The 21,338-nt window shown below is 43.2% G+C and overlaps 2 protein-coding genes across 3 annotated transcripts; one reads left to right on the plus strand and one right to left on the minus strand.

Annotated features, from left to right (window-relative positions):
- The first annotated feature begins 250 nt into the window (after positions 1-250).
- On the plus strand, positions 251-6,706 carry MRPS22 (mitochondrial ribosomal protein S22). Its single transcript, XM_041486894.1, has 8 exons — positions 251-359; positions 573-733; positions 1,474-1,638; positions 3,385-3,528; positions 3,989-4,072; positions 4,978-5,123; positions 6,177-6,285; positions 6,531-6,706. Exons 1-8 carry the CDS (start codon positions 260-262, stop codon positions 6,621-6,623), a joined length of 1,002 nt encoding a protein of 333 aa, XP_041342828.1. The 5' UTR covers positions 251-259; the 3' UTR covers positions 6,624-6,706.
- A 489-nt stretch (positions 6,707-7,195) lies between these two features.
- COPB2 (COPI coat complex subunit beta 2) lies at positions 7,196-21,072 on the minus strand. Of its 2 annotated transcripts, none has more exons than XM_041486893.1 (22): positions 20,934-21,072; positions 19,633-19,770; positions 19,295-19,381; positions 18,305-18,431; positions 17,594-17,742; positions 16,334-16,480; positions 15,192-15,291; positions 14,920-15,062; positions 14,502-14,701; positions 14,011-14,121; positions 13,677-13,765; positions 13,494-13,600; positions 13,068-13,211; positions 12,290-12,420; positions 11,791-11,998; positions 11,451-11,561; positions 10,466-10,680; positions 10,098-10,190; positions 9,838-10,018; positions 9,653-9,721; positions 7,933-8,022; positions 7,196-7,542 (listed from the first exon to the last, which is right to left on the minus strand). In XM_041486893.1, exons 1-22 carry the CDS (start codon positions 20,934-20,936, stop codon positions 7,447-7,449), a joined length of 2,739 nt encoding a protein of 912 aa, XP_041342827.1. In that variant the 5' UTR covers positions 20,937-21,072; the 3' UTR covers positions 7,196-7,446. The 2 variants fall into 2 exon arrangements, with proteins under 2 accessions (XP_041342827.1, XP_041342826.1); XM_041486892.1 differs by having other exon boundaries at positions 7,933-8,025.
- Positions 21,073-21,338: the final 266 nt, after the last annotated feature.

Raw genomic sequence — 21,338 nt, forward strand, 5'->3', positions numbered from 1 at the left:
GCACTGGAACAGGCTCTGCAGGGCACTGGTCACAGCACCAAGCTTGTCTGAGTTCAACAAGCATTTGGACAACGCTTTCAGGCACAGGGTGCGACTCCTGGCACACGATGTGACTCTTGGCACAGGGTGACTCTCCTGTGCAGGGCCAGGAGGAGTCGGGCTCCCTGGTCCCGGTGGGTCCCTGCCCGCTCGGGCTGCTCCGCCGCTCCGTGACTCCATTTCCCGGCGCGCCGCGGGGCGGGAAGGGGCGGGAGCGAAGATGGCGGCGCTGGGGGCTCGGGGGCCGGCGGCGGTGCCCGCGCGGCTGCGGGCGCTCTGGGCACTCCCCGCGCGGCGGGCGCTGGCAGCGGAGGCGGGCGGTACGCGAGGGGACCCGGGGGCACCCTCGGAGAGCTCCCGGCTGCCCCGGCCTCGGGGTCCAGCCGCCCCGCGTGTTGCTGGGCGGCCGCGGTCCCCCTGGGGAGGATGCGGGTCGGGGCGGGTGTGGGGCAGACGTGAGGGCAGGGGGTGTCCCCTCGGTGACCCTGGCCGTCCCCTCAGCCCCCGGTAACAGCGTGTGTCCTCTCCCGCAGAGGGAAGGGCCGCCCAGCCCAAGCCCGCCTTCACGGACGAAGCGGTTCAGACGCTGTTGTACAAAATGACGGGACTCGACCTGCACAAGGTGTTCCGGCCTGTGAAAAAGGGCCTCAAGCCGCCCCACTACAAGCTGATGACCGAAGCTCAGCTGGAAGAGGTAGGCTGCTCTGCTTCCTTCGGAAATAAGTGTTGATTTTAGCAAAATGCCTGTAATAACCCATATTTCTGCCTTCCTTACTGCTGCGTTTGAAAACATTATGGTTTCTTCTCTTTGTTTCAGATTATTCCCTAAAGCAGTGTAAATCAGTGTTTGTTCACTTGTAATAGCTTGATTTGCCCACTTTTGTGCAATTTTGATGGAAGATGGAAGGAAATCTGATTTTTTTTTTCTTGAGTGACAGTTTATTAGCCTGTTATGCTTCCTAACTCTGTCAAATACCTTCATCTGATATTTAAGTTATAGCCCTGGGAATCCTTTGATTGCTTTTTTCCCCCCTCTCTCTTCTGGTCTGACTTCATTCAGGCTTACAAAGGGCTTGACTTAAGCCAGTTCTGCTGTAGCCACAATTAAAGCTATATACAAACTGTTGCAGTTTGTGCTTTGGGGGAAATTTGCCATGGAAAAACACCTGAAATAAACTTGGTGTTTGTAATAGTTTGTCCTTTGTAGTTTTGTAACTTGCTCCAGCATTTTTTCCAGGTTTTAGTAGTGGTGAATTGTTTACATGAAGTTCACCTACCCAGAGGTGGAATTGATGTCTCATTTTTTCTCAACTGCAGAAGAAAAAAAACCAAGCTTCTCTAAATGAAAATATTTGTCCCCAAATTGTATATTATCTTTCCAATAGGGTGATATTTTAATTGTAAAATTAAACTACTTTTTTCCCCCCCTACAAGGCCACAAGAAAAGCCATTGAGGAAGCTAAAACAAAACTAATCATGCCTCCTGTTTTGAATGAACGAGAGCCAATTGATGATGTCTTAGCAGAAGACAAAGTTCTTGAAGGAACTGAAACTGCAAAATATGTGTTTACAGATTTAAGTTACTCCATTCCACATCGTGTAAGTAACGTGATCAACATTATTAATTTGTTCTCAAAATAAGCTTTAATGCAAATGTAGATGGATCAGTTTGCAAAAGGGCTGAGGAGTCAGTCTCGTACAAGGCAGTAGAAAAAAATGTATTTCCAAATACCTGCTTCTAACTGGTAATCATAAATTACATTCTGCTACTCAAAAGCAAGCATGGGAAAGCTGTGTGGTAGGTAGTTAATTATTTTATAAGCAGGTGCTTGTGATATGCTAGGAGTGCTGAGTTCTTCCATGCTCCTAGAAGCTTTTTCTGTGGTTGGATTCCTTTGTAAGATGGAACTACTCCAAGCTTGCAAAGATCTGGTGGAAAGCTGTGGAAATGATGAATGAGTTCCCAGGAAAGCTGTAAAGAAAGTCTAATGGAATTGGGGAGTGTAAGGATAAAGTTTCCTTTGTGTAATGAAACATCTCAGTTGTCTTTAAGTACCAGTAATAAGAGGCTAGAAAAATTCTTAACCAAGTTCTGATTCCAAGAACCCTTCATGGTTCAAACGTGCATATAGTGATGATCCTGTGAAATGTACTGCCCAGTCTTCCATCTGTTACTCTGCCTGAGAGCTTCCTCCAGGAAACTGCTGTTTATTCTCCTGCTGCACCAATGTCTTGGTTTGAAAGACAGGTGTCTCCTAGGGAAGACAGGAGCCTCCACTGGAATGCAGAATGTAAACCCCATCCCTCTGAATTATTGTACTTTTGAAATTAAGGGGCACTCAGGGATATGGGAATAGGAATAACAGTTCTTTACTAGTGTGTATAACAAGGCGAACAAAAACCAGTAACTGTGGCACTAACAACAAACAGAACCAGGGGCCCGGTAACTCCTCTCGACTGCAGGCCCTTCCCCCTTTGGTGCAGTTCCCGTCCCAGCCGCAGGAATGAGCAGAATCCCGGGCTGGTGGGCGAGATGCAGCCGAGGTTCCACGGCGGTCGCTGGAGCTGCGGGACGGTGCCGGCTAGGGCTGGGCTCCAGCGGTGCCGGTGAATTGATTGTCCCTGCAGTAGGCGACAGCCTGGCCGTCCTCCCCAGCCCTGTCTTTTACCTGCTTCTATTGTCACAGTATCTGTCCTGCCGAAAGAAAACTCCCAAAAACCAGAGTTCCCCCTCCCGCCTGTCTCAAGCACCCAGGCATCAGTGCTTCTTACCAACTGAATGGGAAAAAGTTCCATAAGTAACAAGGAAAGAAAAACCAACCCCCAATAATCATACTGAAAACTTTTCTGTCCAACAAACTTTCCCATTTGCCACCCTAAGGCAGTTATGCTTGTGACCAGATCTGAGTATATTGTATAATTTGTTGTATTTTTTTGCCTTGCACTTGCTCTTACTTGATTCTAGCCTACCTCTGGAAAAAAGGTACAAAAGTGCACAACACTTGCATTCCTAATTTTGTATGGGTTATTAAATGATAAAATCAGGCTAACTCGCTGCCTGGGTGTGAGTCATGTTATCTCTAAACTTCCCAGAGCCATGGCTTTCAGTATTGGCACATGCACAGTTGTCAGGCAGTAAAACCGAGGTGCAAAAGCAGCACTTACTCAGCAGGTAGTAAGGCAGAAATGATGAATCTGGCATATGCCAACAGTCAGTTAGAAACTGGTGTTATTAGGATGACTTTAGGAACAGAAGGACTTTGACAAATGAGGGCTTTTTTAGGATGGTTCTGGCTATGAAGAGAGAAGGCTTTGGACAATGTTTGGTTTTTACCTCATTTGCAGGAACGTTTCATTGTAGTTAGAGAACCAAATGGGGTGTTACGCAAAGCCACCTGGGAGGAGCGAGACAGGATGATCCAGATATTCTTCCCAAAGGAAGGGCGCAGGGTGATTCCCCCAACATTATTCAAGGATGAGAACCTTGGGGTAAGCTCTTCTTGGTTTTGAAACTGAGCACTTCACTGCAGTCTGATAGTGAAACTCTGCTCTCTGTGCAGAGTAACTCAGAATAAACCATTCTGCATGGGTGTGTTTAGCTGCTTGAATTCTGTTTTGAACAATTGCCTTTCATTGTAACCTGGTTAAAATACTTGAAACAAAGTTCTGGGTTAGGCCCGGTAAATCCTGGCTAGGTGTAAATACTGTGTCATACTAGAAACAATTGTACATTTAATCTGGAAATGTGAATTGGTGTTTCAGAATCAAAAATCAAGAAACATTATATTAATGTCATCAAGGCACTTGCTTTGCTTCTGTCCATATTGTCTTTTGGTGAAGGGGTTACTCATTGTGTTATCCAGAACAGAGTTGTGCTGCTGTTCTGATTTTGGAAAGTTGGGATGGTGGGATTGCATAATCTGCCCCTGAATCTAAACTGTTGTTTCAGACTGTATTTCAGCAAGACCGTCACGAAGATGTCCTGAACATGTGCATTGCTCAGTTTGAGCCAGATTCTCCTGACTATATCAGAGTGAGTTCACTTTCCATTTTTTCTAGCAAAAAAAAAAAAATCCTAGTGGAGAATTGTAGGGTTTATTTTCTAAACATAAATATTTATCTAGGGAGCAGAGGTGTTGGTCATATGTGCTCTAATTTTCCCATATAGATTATCCTTGTGATGAGTTTTGGGGTTTTTTTATGCAGACTAGTAAAAGAGGATTTTGCACAAGTAATTTTCACCAGCCTAGAAGGGTACTGCACACACAAAAATAGTCTTTATTCAGGTACTTTTGGTATCAAAGCAGAATTGATGGTAACACTTGTCAGGTAACACTGCTGCTGAAGTCACACTGACTGCTGGCTTAGGAGCTGGCAGGACCAGCTAGGGAGCTGACAAAGTGCATTTTGAGAGACAGCACTGTGCACAAAGTATTATTTTTGACAAAGACCAGCTACAAAAATGTAGTTCTAGCAGAATAAAATTAGTAGCTATAGCTGCTGGTAAATGTTAGTCTACACTTGCTTTTAAAATGTGTACTTCTCTTTAAACTATAATTTTCTCAGTGATTTGAGAAATTGTAACTTGTAGTAGGTGATTTTTCAAGTAACTTTTTTTCCTGAGTTTCACAGCTTTTTGCTCCAGCATTTTTTTCCTGAAAGAATAGATGCAGAGAAGGTCCAGAGCTTATGTCCCTGTCCCCCCAAAAATTCAGGAGAGACAGGATTTAGCTTCCTTTTACCATAAGGATGTCTATGCCTAAGTACCAAGGACTGGGCTAGCCCATGTTGCCCTGAATTATAACAGGCATATGGTTCAGCATGTGGCTTACCCCTGCACCTTAGGGAAATGAAAAGGATTAAAAACTCTGAGAGGTACAGGGGGAAAGCTGTCACCAGGCTGCAGTTCTGCCATGAAACAAGCCCGTGTGTGTGCAGGTTCACCACCGCACCTACGAGGACATCGAGAAGTACGGCAAGTACGACCTGCTGCGCTCTACCAGGCACTTCGGGGGCATGGTGTGGTACCTGCTCAGCAGGAAGAAGACAGATGGCTTACTCATAGACATGATCAACAGAGACCTGTAAGTACAGCCTGGCACTCAGTAATCCTGCCTCGCCTTAGAACAAGTACTGCTGTTTGACAATAAAAACAGTGTTTCTGTCAGATGTAGGAAAGTTCTCATTTACCTGATGTTTTAGGCCAGCGCTGTGTAGGTACTGTTAGCTGTACAGGAGCACCAGTAGCAGTCCATGAAGTGGTAGGGTATATATAGGTTTCTGCAGAAATTAGCCTTCTGTGGTTTTTGGGTTTTTATTTTTGTTTCCCATGTAATTGTCAGAACACTTCCAGCTCTGAGCACTTCTGATCTTAAAGCCTGGTATTTCCATACTGAGTTCAGTTTTGGCTTATAAGGTTGATACAGTCTGGGTTTTAGAGCAATTCCTAAGTAGCTTAGGAACATGTAGATAAGGTTTCATTTTAAATGGATGAATTTCTATAAAACATGGTGCTAAATTTATTCAAAGTTCCCTGAAGTGAATAATATTCAGTAGTTCAAAATGCCACTAGAGCTGGGAGAAATTTGTACAATCAGAACTCCAGGTTGCAGTGATAGTGGCATTTAATTTCTGCTGTTTCAGTTAGACATTTGGAACAGGTGGTCAGATCTTGCTTTTTTAACTTGAGCATATGGAGAAATCAGGAAGGTTCCTGGTGTAGAATTGGATTGGTAAAAGGAAAATTCACGTATGTGGCCAATTTAAACAGTTTGGAATGTCTTTTCCTGCCACACACTTCAGTAGTTTTAAACTCTGCTGAGAGCTCTGTGTCACAGGATTTCTAATGCTACTACTGTAAAACATACTGGTCATTGCAGTCTGTGTTAGAAAGTTCCACTAAACACTCATTATTGGTAATTGTATTTTCAGAGGGATGTCAGCTGTATTACTGCTGAGCAGGCCAGCAGGCTTCAGCTGCAGGAGGGATAGATATAGGTCCTTGCCTGTGTATTCCAGGGACTGGATACTCAGTGGAACCAGCACTTTGACAGCCTGTGCTGTGCAAAGTACATCACAAAATACACTCTGTAAATACTCTTGAGAGAAGTTGCTAAAATGAGCCTTTATTTGTTTAGGCTGGATGATGCTACAAGTTTAATTACACTGTATCATATGCTTCACCCTGAATGTCAGTCAGCAAAGGAAGCTAAAGAACAGAAACTTCAAGGAGTTGATCTGATCAAGGTAAGCTTTTCTGCTTCTATGTAACCTGCAGAAGAGCTTTTAACCAGCAGAACCCCATTGAGCAGTTAAGTGTCTCCTTACCTTAGGGAGCAGATACTTAACCAGAACTGTTGTACGTGCCATGCTGGGGTTTTTGTTGAACTCTATACGTACAGCTGCACCAGGACTGCAGTTGTAGCTGGCTGATCTGCCACTGGCACGATGACTCTGCTGTTACATTAACCTTTCTCCTGCCATGGCTGCAGGTATTTGTGAAAACCGAATCCCAGAGAGAAGGTTACATCCAGCTGGCCCTGCAAGCTTATGAAGAAGCAATGGCTACTTCTTCAGCTTCATGAAGTAAACCTCAGCTCATCAGAAGTTTTAAGTCTGTTTGTAAACATTTTCTGTACAGGATTCCACAATAAATACTTGAAAATGACTGCTATAGAATGTATTTTTCTTTACTGAAATACATGTGAATCACTACAGCAGTTTATTTTGAAAAGTTCTGTAAGTGAACTTAGAGCAGCCCTCATGACTTGTTTTCACTGACACTATGCCCTGAGTTCAATTCTTTTATTGTTGCAGCATCTTGAATCTAAGGAATTGCCCACAACTCATTTTAGTTTTTGAGGTAAGTGCAGGGTCTGGACAGCTTCATTTAGGAAAGGGTGTAACACCACTTCTAATCCTTAAGTGGTGTCTGAAAGAGAAACTGAGCTGATACTGATGGTTACCAGTGCTAGATAGCAGCACAGTGAAAACATAACCACATACCTCAGTGCAGGTGCTGAGAAAAGTCAGGGTAAAATACTATTTTTCAGCTGCTGTGCTCCTGTTTCACAGATCTGGAATATACACTGTGGAACTGGGTTATTCCTAAGAACTTTTTAGTAAATACTACTAGTAAATGGAGAACTGAGGAGCAGAATGTTTAAAAGGATTTATTGAATCGCTTGATAAATGAAAACACTTTTTAGTGTGTTCTGGAGCAGGCTTACACCTTGAATTTCAACATACTGGAAGCTGAATATTTTTAGCTGTATACTTCCTTCGACACGTACATGGTCCACTTGTGATATAAAAATCAAAATAACTTGGAGCACATAGTCCACAGAACTTCATTCCTCTGGGTTTTGACCAAATTATTTCCTGATTTGGTCATCTAAAAAAGGATGTTCACTCATCTAAGATCTCTTCATCCAGATTGATATCTGTGGTATCAATATCCTCCAGATCCAAGTTATCTAAGTCATCTTCCAAGTCCAGCAGTGTCTAGGGAGAGAAAAGACTGGATGAGGAGGATACCACTATGGTTACATGTGATGCAGCTTGTGGGATGGATGGCTCTGTAGGATGGATCTGCACTCTGCAAACCCCAGCCAAGGCCTCATGAGGAACACAAGTGCTGAAGGAGGCTGGACAGCAGCTGCCTGGTGAGGAAGCCTCTTCCAGCAGTGCAGCTTTTTACCATGTGAGCAGCTGGGATTGAACTCCCCCTGCCCCCCCCGCCTGCTGACCTGGTCTGTTACTGTGTGCAGGGCTCAGAACACTGCTCTGGCACTGCCAGAGTCGTGTGCAGTAGCTTGGTTAAACCACACTCACTGAAGTCTAATGTAAAATGAATTGAGTGCTTGTGCTTCCCCTCATAAACTGTTTGGGTACCTTTTGATCTCTTGCTGGAAGGTTATCAGAATTCTGCACAACTGTCTTCATCACTTCTTGTTTAGGAGAGGGAACTGGTTCTTCAGCCTTCTTCTAATGGCAAAGAAATTCCTTTAGTTTTTTTTTCAGTTTAATTCTTTCAACAAAAGCAGGTAAACAAGCAGACCTCTAATGCCCCTTGCCCAGTGGTTCTCTTTCAGCTTCCCTCAGTTACTCTTGAGCCAGATCTTCACTGTCAGAAAAGATTCTAGTCCTCACCCCACTGGAGACTATTTCCCTCCCTAGTATATTTGAAGGAGTTGATGATGGAACTAACTAAAATGAGAACCTTGAGAAATTATCAGTTCATTTTAAACACTGAAGTGCTGTTAGTGATTTTCAACATCCTCATCAGGAGAGACTTAGTTGAGACTGACAGCAAATTTTAGTAGTTGCTGGGCTTAGTGTTCCAAATCCTATAATGGTTTAACACTTTCTTCTTGCTTCACTGCTGCACAAATTTGACACTAAGATAATTCATCAGTCAGTATTATTATTGAAGCAATGGTACTATTCAATTAACTGTATTTAATTATATAATTAATCTATCTCTTACAAAATGTCCCATATTCAGCCTCAGCTGTAAGAGACAATTGGGGCTTCTATGAGAACATGAGCTGAATGCAAAGATACACTGAGGTCTTGGTGTCAGCCTCTATGGCAAGCTAGTTCTCAGTTCTTTCCATTTGTTTCCCATAGGTAGCCCAGACAGTGTTGTTTATCATCTTTAACAAATGTGCAGACACGTTTGATTTTGCTTTAATACTATTTCCTTTGATGCACAAGAGGCAAAGAGTCACTACAGAGGCTTGAAAGTAACCTAAACTCTCTGCTCTGTCAGAGATGTCCAAAACTATGTTTTGTAGTGCACCTCCTGTGAGGAAAAACACACAGACAATGAAGAGATGTAGCTTTTCTGTTTCTCCTTCAGTTTCCAGTGCAGTTTTGATTATAGATGTTTATAGCCTCCAAGAGTTGTACCATTATCACTGCCTTTAAGAAACCCTCACATTATGATTTTCACATACAAATGTAAAGTGTATTTGACTTGAGCAAAATTAGAAGTTGTCATCTTCTCCTAAGGCTCTGAAAAGCTTTAAGTTTGTTTCAGTCTCTATGCTTACACTTTATAGATGTCTTATTTTCTGCATAAGAATTGGACAACTGAGGTGGTAAAAAATTAGTTTGTTACTTCAGACATTGTTATATGTTCAAGTACCCGAGTAGGATTCCTGGTCAGTTAGTTATGGAGCAATGTTATTCCACAACCATGGAGCACACCAGCAAAGAACACAGCATTTGTCATTGCTGTAATGGGCAAGAGTTTCAATCTCCAGCTACTGAGCTTTCAGAAAACCAGCTGCAGTCGAGGCAGTGTTTGTAAATGCAACTGGAGTTACTTTTCTGTTGGATGAATTCAATGGAAAGACTCTAGAACTAGTCACACTACACAAGGTGACCCAAGGTAAGGAAGCACACAAAAAATGTCACGGTCAAGAAGCTGTTAGTAGGTACAGATGTAGATTAAAAAGAATCTGAGGCAAAAGAACATGAAGCCAACTGCAGCACCTACAGTTAAGGTAATAAAAGCAACAATTTGTCCATTATTGGTGAAATATTCTCCAGGGTAGAAGTCACTGTAAGATAGCAAAGTTCTCCCTTAGATTCATCACTCACTGACCTGAGATGTCATTATTCCAGAGGGCTCAAATCCTTTTGCCTCTTCAAGTAAGTTTCTTTCTTCATTTGGCTAAAAGTAAAAAAAACCCCAGACACATTTAAGTGTTGCACTGAGTTGCTTAGAGCTGATTTTACACAGCACCAAATCTTACTCTAGTTCTAGAGACAGTAAAACCTTCTACTTACAGTGACAAGGGGATATTCCCTGGCTGGCCTTAAGTCAGCAAGACTTTGCTTAACATACTCTTCAGCAACAAAAGCTTCCTTTAATCCAGGGAAAAGATTTTCGTATTCTGTGGGATCAGCAAGGGACTCAGCAGCCTTCTGATTGACTTTAGAGAGGTTCTCCCGCCAGAGTTTAACAACCCTGGAGATGCAAACCAGATTTGTTACAGACAGCTCATTCAGACAACACAGCTCACACTCTGCATATGCTTAGAAATTACCTTGAAACTTGGCTTGGCAAATACGTCCGTGCCAGGAAAGCAGCTTCAGGGAGACGGCCAGTTTTGATCAGGAGTTCCAAACATGAGTCAAGCCTAAAAAGATTTCAAGATGTGATTTTAACCAGTAAACTTAATAAAGACAAATTTTTGTATTAGAACAGCTGTTTATTCTATTCCATTAATTTAAAGTGCGTTCATTTCAGACTTTACATCTAGTAGCCATCATAGAATGAGCTTTTCTAAGAAGGACCTATGCCCATGTTTCTCCATGAAGTCTTCAGTTAACTGAAATTAACCACCTGAAGAACCTGAGGGTCTCCACACTGAGACAGCAGAACTGAACAATCAGAAGCTCATTTGCTACTTACTTTCCCTGTAGGAAGTAGCTCATAAATGCCACATTATTCTTGCCATCCTTTTCTGCACCTTCAGCCAACTTGTTCACCATGCTGGCATTCCCTGAAGCTGTGGCCAGGAGCAGCAGCCCTCCGTAGTCTTGGGCATGGTGGAGACACTCCTGGGCTAAGCCAAACTGGCATTTACTGATGGCAAGCTCTGCAAGCTGCTTCCACTTCTGCTCTGACTGATTGTACAAAAAGGGGAGAGGGAGGGAAAGAAAAAAACCAAACCACTCACATTTCTGAACAGCATTTAAAGGTTTTGAGAGCACTCAGTATGAAAATGTAAGTTGACTTGTGAAGGTGCTGTATCCCATGACTACACTTGTCTTCTCATTGAGGTACTGTGATTACTGCAGCTTCCCAGCATGACACAGTGAATGTTAAAAGATCCCTACCCAGCTGTAACATTACATAAAATAAACAGCTTCTCAGTAAACATGGGAGGCAGGCATAACTCTGGAAATTTAACTACAACAATCTCTTAAAGCTCCCAAGTTAACCCTCAGAACGCTGAAAGGCATTTGTGTCTGTAACTCCTAAATAGCTCGATTATTTTACAGCAGGAACAATGAGATTGACTCTCTGCATAATAATGATGGAACAAAACAGTTTTTTAGTGCAGCAGTCTAAGTTTGCCAAGGCTGGAACAAAGCTCTGAAGGCTTCAGCCCTGTCTTTCCTCCTCTCACTGTTAAGTACCGGTGATTAAGGCTTGGTTCTGAGCTCAAGTTTTGTGTTCTCCAGGAGTTCCCGTAGCTTTCTGAGCAGACCCCATCCCACAGCTCAGAATCCTTTGAATTACAGGCAGAAGGACTTCATCACAGGAGTTGGAGGCATTTCAGTTGTGTTTAGGGAGTTGTATTACATCCCCATGTACCACTGCCGTTTCTTACAGGCCCTCTCAGACTCCCACCAATACTCAAAGGATGAATCACCCAAATTTATATAATTACCTCTGCTTCTACTGCAAGCTGATAGGCTATTTTTAATTCTCCAAGTTGAAGAGCAAGTTCAAAACGATGCTCTGGATCTGTAGATACTGCAAGAGCTTGTTGTTTGAAGCCCTAAAATAAAAATCTGACAGTGAAGCTGGGACCTGTCAGGTCAAACATAATCCTAAATACTTTAACAAAAGCACTCTGAACAGAAGGTTACAGCGATCTCAAACAAACAGGATAATTAACCAGAGTTAATGCTCACAGTTAGTATCACTGGGTTTTGCTTAGCAGACTCAATTATGAATGTGAATAAACTGATTTATTTAGTTGGATAACTAAGAAGTAGTTTTCTTGCCTGTTTTTCAAGAAAATGTGCGACCCTGGTTCTCTGTTCTTTTGGGATTGTGGGAAGAACTTTGTCAGCCATGCCGAAATCTCTCCTCATCACAGCAGTTTGATATTCGAGCACTGAGACCAGCAGAGAGTAACTAACAATGTTTAGCTCTTTATCGCCCAAATACAGCCTGTTGTCCTTGGGGATATACCCCAGGAGATACATTGTTCTGAAACAAAACAAAGAGCACTCAGCTTCAACAGATCCACACAGTCTGTAGAAAACCATTCCAGTAGCTCTTATGGTAGCAAGAATACTCCCATCAAACATTTTGCTTTTCCTGGATGTACTCTTTCAAACATGAAGCTGTTCATCCCTCAGAACTGCACTGCTGCCTCACAACACCCCACTCATTCCCACCCCTGGTGCTAAAGCAGAGCACAGCAGCAGCTGCCAGCGTGCACCTTGAACTCCCTTCACTGAGAGAGCCCTGAACACTTGAACTGAAGCAGCAGCTCACCTGTCCAGGTGGGCAATGGTGACAATCTCTCCTCCAACGTAGTAGTTGAGTCTGTTCACAGAACTGGTGTAAATAAAGCAGTCACCAACCCACAGACCTGTTTTCACAATCTCCTGGATCTCACCAAGAACCTGCAAAGCAAATTTTGGGTAATTAAATACATAAAAAGGTACTTCTTGTTAGCAGGAAGACTACTGCAATTTAAAATATAATTCCATATTCTATACTTTAATCGTTGGGCAAGTTGCAAATATAAGTTTAGATATAGATTAGAAGTACATAAATGATAATTTCGTTTTACATGCATGCTACCCTAATTCTTAATGAAGCCAATAATAAATTTAGGAAACAAGCACCAAACTAAGCATTAAGCAAGACAACCAAAGGCAACTTTCCTTCTGAAATTTTGATTCACCACATGAGGTTTTTTCACTTCTCAAACTTGAATAACATTTTCAAAACTTGAAAATTGTAAAAAAAAAAAATTAAGCAATGACCCAAAAGTTTTAAAAAAGATCTCTATAACTCTCTGACAATAGTGAACAGATGAAGAGAAATGCTGGCATCAAGGTCTGTTATGCTGGGATTCAGATGGGGATACACTCCTCAGGAATCCAAAAAAAAAAATATTAAGTGTTCCTCAGGCAGGTGCACAAAGTGTGATACTAAAAATGGTCTGGAAATTAACTTTTAAATTGGACTATGTTAAGGATTAAGTTTGCTGCACTCTCTTGCTTCTACATCTCTAATCTCATTCCATTTTTTAAACAGAAGGTACCTCAAAGGCATCTTCAATTCCATCTTCAGTGACACCTTCGTGTGTTTCTTGGGCTGCTGTCACTTTTTCTGACAGGTACTTGAGAATGAAGAATGACTCTTCTGTTGCAATGCACACGAGCTCACCCGAGTCAGACCAGAATATCTGTGACAGCAGAATCAACCAACAGTAGCAGTGTTATACACCCCAGGCTAAGAAGGATGATGTGGGAATTAAAGGTAAAACACACCAACTCTAGAAGCTTTAGTACTGAGAAGTAACACGTACAGGAATTTTTCTGCCCCTTCTGTTACACGACTGAGATAAACTTAAATTATTACTTTATTACTGACAGGTTTGCTTCATGCAAGAAAACCAGTTTAGTAAAAAAAATATAAATCAGTAAATCAGACAGGTAAATATCTTCAGTCCCATGCAGAAACTCACATGTTTGGGCTGGATTTCAATCCTGCGAATCAGCTCTGTGTTCTCCCAGTCATAGAATGCCAGGCCATTAACAGATCTGACTCCCAACAGAAAGCCACCATAGATGCCTGCAAGAAAATAAAGGTGGAAGAAATCCACATTGTACAAAAACCACACCAGCATATCTATTTTTAAAGTATTTACCTTCTGCTCCAAAATCAGGCTTGAATGACTTCTTCTCTTTGAAATTTTTAAATATCTTTACAACACTGTTGCTCTCTCTGATTGCATACCTAAATAGAGATTAAATTGTAAACAATTATTTCATTTCCAAAGTAGTAAATTACTAAACTATAAGCTGCTAAAAAACAACTGCATTTGAGTTATCGTCTAAAACCAGCAGAGTGCTAAAAATACAAACTTTTCAAGCAGGACAACTACTGAAAGTTAATTTTACATGCATGTTTTCATGGCCTGAAAACTAAACTAACGTAGCAGCTGCAAACGTAACACAAAGGAAAAAACTTGCAAGACTTACTCTGAAGAGTCATGTGCCCACACAAACTCCTGTGCAGAACCAAAGCTCTTGTTCCTCAGAGCCATGGCTGTGTAGATGATGTATTCACCATCACCACACACCACCACAAACCTGGGGCAGGAGAGAGAGGCACTTGTCAGGTATGTGTCCAGGTCAACAGGCAGCAGCAAGAAGGCAGATAATCTGTAAAGGTAAAGGCTCCCATGCCCAAGGTAATCACTGAAACACAGAGCATGAGCTTTATATATGCCTAAAATGTCAAGGAACTCAATTTCTTCCCGGAGTCATGCTCCTTCTGGTCTCCACTGGCACCTCGTGGACTTTGGATCCCTTTCAATTGAGCCTGTTAACAAAAAAACCCCAACCACTCCCTGAGTCATGCTCCTTCTGGTCTCCACTGAGCACCTCTTGGACTTTGGATCCCTTTCAATTGAGCCTGTTAACAAAAAAACCCCAACCAGTTCAAGGGAAGTGATGAAGCAACGTGTTACCGTCCATTAGGGTTGTGCTGGATTGTCTGAGGATAGATTTCACAGCTGCCCATATCCTTCACAGCCAGTGGCAACCTCTCTCCATCTTTGATTTCAGCATCTCCCATTGCTTTCAAGTTAGCCTGCTGGACTTCGGAATGTTTAGCCCAAATAATTTTTCCATTTGCATCCATGGACATGGCAGGTTCTTCACGACCAAGCTAGAAAGTAATAAGTAAGAAAGAAAGAAAGAAGTTCAGCTATGGAAAAAAATACATTGTTCATTTTCTTTTCAGTTGAAAATACCAAGTGAAATAGCTAACCTCTACCAAAAAATGCCAATTAAAATGCCAAAATGTCAGTATTTTATGTATTATCCCAGAATCAGAAACCAGTTGTTGCGCAATCACAATTTCTCACTTCCAACCATTAACTGTACCTTAACAATGATGCTGCCCTCATCATACCCCAAAGCCACGTTGTTGGAGCCCCTCAGGCTGGCCACACACCACACCCTCTCCATGCCGTAGTTCAGGGTGCTCTCCAGGCGGTAAGTGCTGGAGTGCCAGATCCGCACCGTGCCTGGGGAAAAACACAGCCATGGATCCTTTCATCTCAGTGTGAGGGCAGCAGGGGTGCAGCCACACCACCACAAGAGCTCTCCCCTCAGTGCTTTTCCTGTCCTTTCCACCCCAGAAAACCCAAAGTTACCATCTTCAGAGCCGGTGATGATGATGGGCAGCTCCGGATGGAAGCTGACGCATGACACGTTCTGAGCGTGGCCTTCCAGTGTCTGGACACAAGTTTTATTCTGAAAGAAAGAGAGAACACAATGCCTCATTTTAATACTTATTTCTTAAAAAAAAATCTCGCCCAAATCAAAAATAGATCTGAAAATTCTCTAGATTTCTTAACATTTGCAAGGCATTCAAACAACAGCACTAAGCTATTAAAAACGGATTGTCTTGAGCTTCCTGCCCAGAAGAAAATACTTCCCTTGACAGAAGTGTTTTCCTCTATTTTCAGACGTGTTTATGGTTAGAAAATATGCTTTCTCAGAGCTGCATAGCACAACACATTAAAGCGTGATAGAAAGCTGAGTTCACTGTGAAAAAAAATCACAACCAAACATTGCATGACAGGTGAAAACATATCTAATTTAGGTCTTTGGTAAGAATCTTCATTCACACAGTTGTGAAGGACAGGCTACTCTGCTTGAGGTAGATTTGAGCATGTATAGTGTCTCCAGCCACACATGGTGGCAAAATCTCAAGCACTGTCGTGTAATATTCGTGACTGCACTGAATGCTTAAATTAACAGTGCCAGCTTCAACTTCTGGGCTTGGATTTACTCCAGAGCAATAAGTTTTAGTGACCAGAAAGTACCAACTAACAACTTCTGTCTCGCCCTGCTGGCCATTCAGACACTTGTAGACAGGAAGAACTCAGGAGCTCTAGGCTCCAGCAACAGAAGTGAATCCCTGGATTAGATCTCTCTTTCCTGAGGACCATTCAAGCAGGGCACCTCATCACTCCTGCCCTGTTTGGGGGTAGAACCACTGTATGGGTGTGCATGCAACACATGGGACTGTGCCAACGTGCACAGCATGAAACAGGATGGGGGGGAAGCTATAAAGAATGAAAAAAAAATCAATAAAAAGAGGTGGAAGAATGGAGAGAGTTGATACATGAGCAATATTTACACTTGAACATAGAAGAGGAACAGCTAAATCCACAAACGTGAGGCCTAAAAGGCAGGGAATCAATTTGTCACAGGAAAAAAATCTAACAACAGAAACTTTATACCAAATGAGGCAGGCTGCACAAAGGCTTCTGAAGAGCTGAGCACACACCTGGTAGTCCCAGATCTTCACCAGGCGGTCATCTGCCCCAGAAATGAGGTATGGCTTGTCCCCACCACTGTAATAGTCAATGCAGTTCACTCCTTTCTCGTGGCCTTCCAAGGTGAAGTTGGGAGAGGATGATCCAAGCTGCCACACCTGACCAGTAAAACACAACCACCTGTAGCCAGCAACCTGCTGTGTCCTGGTCACCCTTGGCACACACAACAGGCGTTGTGTCCACAAGTAATTCACAAGTCCAAAGAGAAATAACACAGAATTCCAAAGACACTGCTGTTTTCTTAGGTGAAAAACCTCAACAACTGCTCAGCAGTCCTTCCCCCAATAAACACAAATAACACGCTGCATTGCCCATGCTCTGCTCATACCTGCAAACATTGAAATTGTTTTTTAAATTTAAACTTTTTTTAAGGACATGAAACCATATAAAGCACTGTTTTAAAGAAGTATTATGTGATTATGAAATTAACTAGTAACTAATTGTTATTATACATGAGTTTCCTCCAACTGTGCCCTGAATTTTAATTTTTCCAGCTACAGAATATAAAATCTCATGTTAAATGAGGATACAAAATGAAGCAAGTCAAGTGTAGATACACTAGTGTTTTCTCACGTTTATCACATTAAATCAACATTTACGTGCAACTGATCTCAACATCTGTGGCCATATGAAATCAGTGCTAGCTTTTTACAGCCAATATACTAATAATGTACACAAAATGTGAGGAGGTGTCACTGCTCAGTGGCTGCAAATCTCTAGTCACAGATATTTAGTAACAGCTGCACATCAGATGAGACCATGAGAAGGCTGAAGGCATCTCTAGAAACAATTCCATACACAGACAGCCATGGACATGCAAGTAATGGGAGAAACACCTTAACCAGGGTTGTTTTTTCTTTTTAGTGCACAGTTAAAGTCTATCTGCTACATGGTTTCAATGCTCCCAAATCACTCATTGACAGCAAAACCTTTACTCCTCTCCCATATTTCTGTGCAGTCCAAATGGAGATACAGCACTCAGAAGAGTTTTAAGAACTACTTTCCAATTGTTAAGAGACAACAGGTAATCTGGTAAATTTACTGAATTACTCAGCAGATGCCTGGACCAATGTCCAGGTCTCTGTTCAGTCAAAGTTCTATTATTGCACCTGATTTTAACAATTTCTGACCCATCATCCATACAGGATTATTGGCTTGTGTACACTGATGACCACTTAATGACTAAAAAAACCCAAATATAATTCCTCTACCTTAATTGTCCTATCCAAAGAGGCACTGGCAAACTGGTTATTGTCTTTTGGGTTTATGACAATCTGCATGACGTAATGGGTGTGTCCTTCAAACACCTGAGAACAAGACCATTTCTTATCCCAGTCCCAGAGTTTGATCAGCATGTCATCTGGAAAAAACCACAAACAACAAACAATCAAGCTTCAGTGGGTGATAACAACCTCCTTAAAGGGCATAATCCTCCAGAACTTCATGGTACAGGCTGGAAAGGAGGCACTGCTAATAATCTATTTGCATCTATAGGATTACCAGTCCTTCAGAAGGACCAAAGGGAGATGAAAGCTGTCTGTTGCTTTCAAGTCAGACTCCCAGCTAAAAACTTACTCCAAACCACGATGAAATTTTTTAAAAACACAACCCGAGCTCTTATTTGAGAGTCTGCCACACTAATTAGCACATACACTAATGTTTCCTCTGGCAGATATTAAGAAAGAAGGCTCTTTGCTCTTCTGTGACAAGAACGCAAGGCATTATATTTCAAATTTTAAGTGCAAATGATATTCCATTAAAAGACATGAACATCTACCAAGAAACAACAAAATGACAACTGTCATGTTGGCTTCTTGCTCAAGGACTCCTGAGTCTTCCCAAGAAGACCTGCAAGCCCTCACCCCACGGGAAAGAGGAGCCTGAGAACAGCTGACCATGCAAAGATCCCAAAAGACTCTCACCACTGCTTGTGAGGATGAAGGGCTGCGTGGGGTGCACTGCGATGCACCGGATGTAGTCAGAATGGGCCTCAAACATGTGAACTCTTTCCAGGGTGTTGTAATTAAAAACTCTGATCTGCATGTCATCCTGGGAAAGGGAGGAAAAGCCACATGAAAAGAATCTCTTGTGCAGTGCACCTTCTATGCAATGCAGGGAAGCTAGGAAAAAACATTCCACCCTTGAAGACAACAAAATCTTTAAGGAATTTTGCTTCCTAATGATACAAATTATACTTGGGATTCAGAAGGCTATAAATTACTGCTGTTTCAAGTCATTTATGAAATGGAAAAAACTTAAATCAAATTTTCATTTTTACAAGTAACTGAGTCATGGCAGCATATGGTAATGAAATTACTTTACTCTGGGTACAGGGCAGAAGACTAGGAAATGAAAGTTGAGACAAAAATATTTAGGCATTACCTTAATCTAGCCAAAAAATATTCTCTCCATAAAGAAAAATGTGTTACCAAGATCAAAATACAACTATTCCTCTCAAGGTACATTCACCAAATAAAAGCAGACATTTTTTTCTAGTGGTGAGCTAAACTAAAAAATTATTTTTAATAGAACCAAGAAAAAACCAGAAAGCAACTTCAAATTCATCTTATCTAGGATTGTCAATAGTTTCATCTTACTTAAAGTAGCACCCATGAGACTGAGTCAGAACTCTGTGCTGAGTATGTTCCAGCTGGCAGTAGAAGCTGAAATCTATCTACCTGGCATTACCTGCAGAGTCAGTCACCTTAGCAGGTTGCTCTCTTTTGAAATGAAAATTTAAGCTTATAAGCTTCCTTAAAGGAGAAAACTTCTGGGAAGCTGTAGTGAAGTATTCCCTTCTCCTCTACAAATTCAGATCAGATCAGATTATTACATGATGCAGAAAGTAATGGCATGAAATTTGATCAGAGAAAATGCAGCTGAACAGGAAATCACAAGAGGAAACAGCTTACAGCTCCAGTAACAACCCAGTTCTTCCTCGCCACGAACTTGGCAGCTCTCACTGGCAGATCACACACTTCAAAATTCTTCACCAGAGTCTGAAAATAAAAACAGTTCAGTTCATAGCACTGGAGAAATACCGACTTTGAAACGAGCTCTTTCTATTTTCTTAACAGCCTGCAATATGTCAATTCCTTGCCTACTGATACAGTGACTCTTGTACTCAGCCAGAGAAGAGCAGTCAGTTAGCAGCAGTGACCGAAGATTCTGTACAATTCCATTCTCCAGCACCAGATACACAGGTGCCAGTTATGCCCATTTCACAGTAAGGCACAGCTAAAGCCCTCACCTGTGTCTCGTGGTTCCAAACACAGACACTGCCGTTGTAGAGGCTGGCCAGCATCCATGGCTCCGTGGGATGCAGGTCCACGCTCTTGACGCGGTCAGAGCGGGCAGTCAGCTTCCGCTTGATGTCCAGTCGCAGAGGCTGGGGGAAACAGTGGGGAGCAGCGGGTGATTTAACAGCAAACTGGCTCAGAAGAAGGAAAAGGAATGCTGCAGATCACTCTTAGGATAAAAGGATCCAATCCTGCTGTCCAGGCAGACAGAAGGTTACTACTCCTTTCTATCTAGCTGCGTATCTGTTTTTATAGGAAGACATCACATCCCCACCAATGGCAGTGGCTCTGCTTAATTTAATTCTGATTTAATTCTGTGAAATTCAGAATTTCTTCATGCTGTAAAAGTATCTCCAGCAGAATCAAAAAAAAAAAAAAAAAAAAGATACAGTGCACATCCTCCTGGTGTCCCTGAACTATGAAAGCAGAGCAAAGAGAATTTACTCCTAATACAAATGGTAGAAAATAAAACTTCCTGCTACTTCACCTGACAAACCAGCAAGAAAAGTCAGCTACAACAGAGCACAACATTTGCCCATTATAAATTTACTTCCATTCACAATTCCAAAATTACGTTTTAGAATGGAATACTGTCTTGTAGAAACTGAGAGCAGGGAAAAGTTTAAGTCTTTCCCTTACAAAAAAGGCTCCGACCTTCCCCTTTAATCACTGGCAATGTAAAGCTAGAGTATTGAAAGGGCATGAAGTCTAGCAAAGTGATTTTCTAATAAATTCGAGGCATTGTGGATTCCTTTGGCACTCACTGGCGATCATTTAACACTGCTTTTATCTCAGAGAACCCAGTGGATAATGGCTGACCAAAGAACACTGCAAGTATTAACAAAACCTGCAGTTCCCTATGTTAGACACTGCAAGGAAAAGAACCACCGGGTTATCAGCTAGTAGCTGAACCAAGCTATGACATGGGCTGTGGAGATGAGTTTGGGCTCACTTCTGCTACAAACACCAGGAAGGCAAGCACAGCTCCGCTTGGCTCCGCGTCTATCCCGGGAGCCGCTGGGACCTCAGCTCCCGAGGGCCGGGAAGGGCCGCTCCGAGGGCTGAGAGCCCGGGACAGCCGCTCGCTGGGGCTGAGAACACCACGGGCGGCACCGCGCTGCGGCCCCGGCCCCGGCCCCTCATGCGCTCGGTCCGCCGATCGCGGGGCTGCGCTGCCTTGCCGGGGCCGGCTGGGATGGTCACCCTCCCGTAGCGGGGACGAGGCGCCCCCGGGACCCTGCCTGTCGCTCACCATGGCCCCGCTGTGCCCAGGTGCCGCCCGGTGTCCCAGGTGCCGCCCGGTGTGCCCCGGTGTGCCCCGGCCCCGCTCCGGCGCCGCCGCCGCCGCCCGGGCTCGCTCCGATCTCCGACGTGGAGCTTCCGGACCCGCCGCTCTCGCGACAGCCTCGCCAGGGCTGCCCTCAGTCTCACGAGATCGAGGCTCTCCCGTGGGATGCCGGGATGTGTAGTCGGCGGCGCCGGGGCACGCGGCGCGGGGCAGGGTGGGAGTTGTAGTCGGCGCGCGGTGGCTCAGGCGCGGGGCCGGGGATCCACGGGCAGGACGCGACCCAGCGCGGGTCCTCGCACCGCAGCCCGAGCGGCACTCCGTGTGTCTGACAGCGTTTATCGAACACCTTCTGAGCCCTGTCAGGCTCGG

This window comes from Pyrgilauda ruficollis, unplaced genomic scaffold (assembly GCF_017590135.1).
Source record: "Pyrgilauda ruficollis isolate IOZ18807 unplaced genomic scaffold, ASM1759013v1 scaffold79, whole genome shotgun sequence".
Taxonomy (NCBI): Eukaryota; Metazoa; Chordata; class Aves; order Passeriformes; family Passeridae; genus Pyrgilauda; species Pyrgilauda ruficollis.

Coding starts and splice junctions, on each gene's coding strand:
- MRPS22 (XM_041486894.1), top strand. CDS start 260: ATGGCGGCGCTGGGGGCTCGGGGGCCGGCGGCGGTGCCCGCGCGGCTG. Junction 360..572: donor GCTGGCAGCGGAGGCGGGCG/GTACGCGAGGGG, acceptor CCTCTCCCGCAG/AGGGAAGGGCCGCCCAGCCC. Junction 1,639..3,384: donor GTTACTCCATTCCACATCGT/GTAAGTAACGTG, acceptor CCTCATTTGCAG/GAACGTTTCATTGTAGTTAG.
- COPB2 (XM_041486892.1), bottom strand. Junction 11,562..11,790: donor CACATTTTCTTGAAAAACAG/GCAAGAAAACTA, acceptor TTTTTATTTTAG/GGCTTCAAACAACAAGCTCT. Junction 10,191..10,465: donor AGCTACTTCCTACAGGGAAA/GTAAGTAGCAAA, acceptor AAATCTTTTTAG/GCTTGACTCATGTTTGGAAC.